The 4,714-nt window shown below is 50.6% G+C and overlaps 2 protein-coding genes across 4 annotated transcripts in view; both read right to left on the reverse strand.

Moving 5' to 3' along the window:
• LOC111736943 (immunoglobulin lambda-1 light chain-like) overlaps positions 1 to 4,714 on the reverse strand; it is a 52,156-nt gene that overhangs the window by 21,496 nt on the left and 25,946 nt on the right. The window lies entirely within an intron of this gene.
• LOC105289430 (immunoglobulin lambda-1 light chain-like) overlaps positions 1 to 4,714 on the reverse strand; it is a 28,717-nt gene that overhangs the window by 14,913 nt on the left and 9,090 nt on the right. The window contains exons 1-2 of one of the 3 annotated variants that reach the window (XM_023528320.1): positions 3,838 to 3,906; positions 3,155 to 3,445 (exon numbers count right to left, since the gene is read on the reverse strand). In XM_023528320.1, coding sequence (XP_023384088.1) covers positions 3,155 to 3,445; positions 3,838 to 3,883 — 337 coding nt within the window. In that variant the 5' untranslated portion in view covers positions 3,884 to 3,906. Of the gene's footprint in view, positions 1 to 3,150; positions 3,446 to 3,837; positions 3,907 to 4,714 lie in introns of those variants that run through there. The other 2 variants (XM_023528318.1, XM_023528319.1) reach the window with 2 other exon arrangements.

Below are 4,714 nucleotides of genomic sequence, written 5' to 3' on the forward strand. Positions count from 1 at the left end.
ATTAAAAAACATTCCTGACTACTGAGGGTAATAATTAGCACAAGTCAATCAATCAACCTGAATAATGATAGGTAAATAATTGTGTAGCAGTTGGTGACCTGCAGATAATTGGTTGATATCAGACAAGAAATGCCAGGCGGGTACTGTGAAGTGAGGGGCTGCAGGAGGCATCTCTGGAGGTGACTGCAGAGCTGCTATCAGGATGGGAAGATGGAACCAGTAATAGGTTCCCTGACTCTGTGGGGACAGCAGAGTCAGTGCCCTGTGGGGAGGGTCTGATTCATCCAATGGTGAACGAACAGTAAAACTAACGTGTCTATGATTCAAAAACAGTTCAGTTCCAATGTGATACTTTCTCCTAAGGACGTTGGGGGCAGGCATGATGTGCCATCAGGTGTGGTAAGCGGGAATTTCTGGGTAACATATCAGGTGGTATGGCAGCCTCTTAGCACATAGAGGGGCCTCCAGGACAATGCCGCTGACACAGGGACGGATTTGATAGAAGGGAGTTCACACCACTTCAGACTATGGCCCCTCCCTAGTTTACCTGGGAGGAAGACACCCCCAGGGCAGTGGTACTAATCCCTTTCCTCCACAGCTGTACCCACTGTGCAGTGATGCCAGGGGTTTATGATGCTGCCTGTGCCTGTGGTGCTCGGCCACGTGTCTAGGGTCCATGTGTCTAGGGTCCACAGGATGCCCCCTGTCCACTGTTTCTAAGACAGAAAGCAGCCAGCGCATTTAAACAGAGAAGGGCAGTTGCTCAATAGGGTGAGTGATGTTCCCAAAGTCACCCGTAGAGCAAGAGGGAAGAGTAGGACCTGGCAGGTCTGAAACTGGAAATAACAATCTCTTTTGAGTGTCAAGGAACCAGACATAGATAAGGGAGGAAAAATGAGGAAATTTAGCCAACACTTCAGGGCTCTCACAGAGACGTCTTCCTGTCAGTTCTTCCAGCTGCCTGTGGGGGCGCTGCTGCTCTTTGACATTAGGCAGGTCAGGCATCTGGGAGGGCAACGAGCTTCCTGCTCCCTTAAGTGCAGATCAAAAACTCCAAGGATGAAATACTCCAGATGGAAGTAACTAGAGCGACCTATTCACGATCTTTACGCTGGAAGAATCTGTGAATTATTGCTTAGATCCTCTGGAGTTGGTGCGGAAACTATTGACTATCGCCAGAGTATGATCGAATAGGGAGCTAAGTCTGTCGATGGGGACTCTGGAGGAGAATTGCTGTTACCACAGGACTGAGGTAAGCAGGATTATGGATGGAACTCAGGTAAACCCCTCATTACTCCTTGGATCCGTGATTAAAATATTAAACACAACAACAACAACAACAATACAACACAGCAGGCCTGATAATGGACCAAAATCTTCCAGAAAGAAGCTTTGGTCACCTCACCTGACAAGAGATCTCGACTAGCGAAGGCATTTGCTAAGGGTAAGGCGGGTAAGGAGTGGGTAGAGGAACGGGGATTACAGATAGTGGTTCTAACCACAGGTCTAGTCGCAGAAATGGGACTATAGGAGTGACAAGTATTTTTTTTCCTTATATTGATTGGTGTGAATATGTTTGGATGCATATTAGTCACGTTTTTATTTGGTTTCCCTGTCTCATCTCATTGTCATCTAACATTCGATGTATTCCCAGTAGTTCATTTTATATCTCAGTGTTTAAGATATAAAGTATCAAATGAGCTGGAGAGAATAAATCTCACCAGCAGGAAAATAGTATTCTGCATCCTCTTATGGGAAAAGCTGAGCGTATTGTTGAGAGTTCACGGAATGTGTTTATCACGTTAAGTGGAAGAGTGGCTACCGGTGTTCTATTTCCTCAGAGACCGGGTTATTTGTGGAGATGTGAGTGGTGACAAGGGGTGCAATGTGGTGACTCATTAAGTATCATTGTTGAAAATCTGAGTTGGAGCTCACAGGATTATTTTTCTGTGTGTGTTTCTGGTTAGGGTGGGTGGAAAGACAGATTCCTGTGTAGGACGTGGAGGGTAGAAGGAAGCAGCATCCGCTGTGTAGCTCACCCCCTAGCTGAGTGTCTCCTGGGTCACTCTGTAGGAGGAATCGACGGCCCTGATTCCCCTGGACTCACCTTCCACCTTCGGGACCGATCTGACTCTCCCACTGTCGTTCAGAGCCCAGAGCAGTTAGTGTGTCAGGATCTTTTTTGTTCTATAAAAATACAAGGAACAAGGATACAAGAAATATAAGAAATACAAAGATCTCTCTGGGGACTTTGAGATGTGCACTGGGGACTTAGGTGAGAACCAGAACACTGAGGGTGTATAGTGGCCTCCTCTGTCCTGATGACCATGTTGGAAACAGCTGACCTCTTAGAATATGCTTCTTGGAAAAACACTCTGAGATGGTGAATTGCCTTAGCAAGACATCAGGAAGCAGGTGAGGAGGTGAGACTGGGTAGAAGGAGGAGGTGACCCCCACGCGGTTACACACGAGGCCTCAGGTTCATCCAGAGAGCTCTCAGGCTGGCAGGTTTGGTCACCTTAATTGAGCCAGGGCCTTGACAACTTGACCCCTGGTGGTCACTACACTGACCTCTCTGAGAAGGGCATGAACCTGGGGGACCATTTTCTGAACCTACAGCACTTCCCAACGAAGGCACCGATGAGAGCCGCCAGGGTCCCCGGCAAAGGCGCATGGGCAGTGAGCTCACAAGAGGGATCTGCGTGGACAGCACAGTGTTCTGCTCCACTCAGAGTCTCAGGCCATCCTGAGAACCTGGGGCTTCGGGAGCTCAGCTGAGCTGGGCAGTTATGGGGTCCTATCCGGATCACTTGGGTGAAGGAGAGTCCAGTACCACCGTAAAGAAATGCTACTGGACAAATATCTTCCTCTGTTTGTCCTTCCACCCAGGCTCTCTGTGCCCAATTCACACCCAGGCCCTGACAACACCAGGACAGCCTGGCTCGCCAGCCCTGAATCCACTCCTGGTCCACCATTGGCAGAGGGGGCTGAGAGCGGAGAGAGAAGGGGTAGCCTAGAATCTCAGATATGTGACCTGGGCCAGACCTGTTCACGGCTTTTTCTGTCGTCCTCCTGGGGCTGGAGGACAGTGTGACACAGACCGGGAAGGGGGTTTGTGTCTCACTTCCCCATCTGCTTGTGTCACTGTGAGCATTACCACTGTCCCACACCTGACAGTAATAGTCAGCCTCGTCCTCGGCCTGGGCCCCGCTGATGGTCAGGGTGGCTGTGTTCCCTGAGTTGGAGCCTGAGAATCGGTCAGGGATCCCAGAGGGCCGAGTGCTATCCCTATAGATGACCTGCACAGGGGCCTGGCCTGGCTTCTGCTGGTACCAGTAAGCGCTTTTACTTCCGATATTGTTTCCTTCACAGGTGATCCTTGCTGTCTGTCCTGGAGCCACGGACAGTGAGGGTGGCTGAGTCAGCTCATAGGACGCCACGGAGCCTGCAAGAGAGAAAAGGAGAGGTGGGCTTCCAGAGCTGAGTCTCTTCTCCAAGAGATACAGTCTGCCTGGCCTGGACCAAGCTCCAGAGTTTCATTAGCCCATAGGATGCCCTAACATCCCTATCTATTCTAACACCTTCAGCCCTAAGGCCTGACTGGAGGATGGAGCTTCTGCAATGAAAAGCCCTTCCTGCTCTGGCAGGTGCGGCCCTTTAGGGCTCACACAGAGCCAGTGAGCATAATGGGGTATTTCAGCCCAGCCCAGGCCCTCATCCTGTAGCAGAGTCATTAGCATCCTGTCCCCTCTGGCAGCTCCCTGCTGAGACCAAAGACAGGGCCTGGCCTATCAGGAGCTGTAAGGCAGAGGTTGAGTGTGAGCCTGGATGCAGCACCTGTGAAGTGAGCAAGGAGGCCAAGGAGGAGAGGGGTCCAGGCCATGGTAGAAGCAGCTCAATTCTGCTCTCGGGGCCTGAGACTGGGCAGGTTTCCTCCCAGGCTTCTCTTATCCCCTTCCTGGAGAGAGCTGCTGGGTATGCAAATCATGTTGGGTCAGGGGTGCTGCCTGAGAAGCTTGTGGTTTCAGTGAGGAGTTCAGCCTAAAGGGACACAGAAAGGGGAGGTGCGGTCCCTGCAGATCCCACCTTAAGCCCAGGGAATTCTGGTCCCCTCTCTGGTGCCATAATCTGGGGCTGACACCTCTACCACAGACTGTCTCATGGCCTCACTCTTGGGTAGACCTGGTCACAGAGAGTTCAGAAGTGAAGTGTCCGCATGTTCTGAACACATTATAGAATGGTGACTATAGAGGTGACCATACGAGCCTTAAGTCAGTGCAGTGTCCTACCCGGAACACAGTCTGTAAACACCAGAACCTGAGCTCATTCCCACCTTGCCCAGTGCGCACAGACTGTTTAGGAGCCACTGAGGTGCTGTGAGTTTCTGTGCTTGGTGAGAGCTCCTGGGGCAGGTCGTAGATGCTGTGCCTCTGTCATCCAACCCTAACGCCGTGTGCACAGGGACAGATCTTGTCGCTGAGAAAAGTTGAAAAGGAACAGAACTTTAGCACAAATGGAGTGGGCTAGAGAGGAATGAAATATCCGGACCTACGCTAGAGGAACAGGCAGAGTCTACATAAACACATCTGACAGAAATGGAGTCAGAAGTTTACATAAAAGATGATAGTGTAGAAAACATACATTTTTTTTCCAGGTATGAGGTGATGGTTAACAACCCTCCTGCATGTTCGAACCCCTTATGCCCTGGTTCACC

Source organism: Pteropus vampyrus, unplaced genomic scaffold (genome assembly GCF_000151845.1).
Source record: "Pteropus vampyrus isolate Shadow unplaced genomic scaffold, Pvam_2.0 Scaffold23, whole genome shotgun sequence".
Taxonomy (NCBI): domain Eukaryota; kingdom Metazoa; phylum Chordata; class Mammalia; order Chiroptera; family Pteropodidae; genus Pteropus; species Pteropus vampyrus.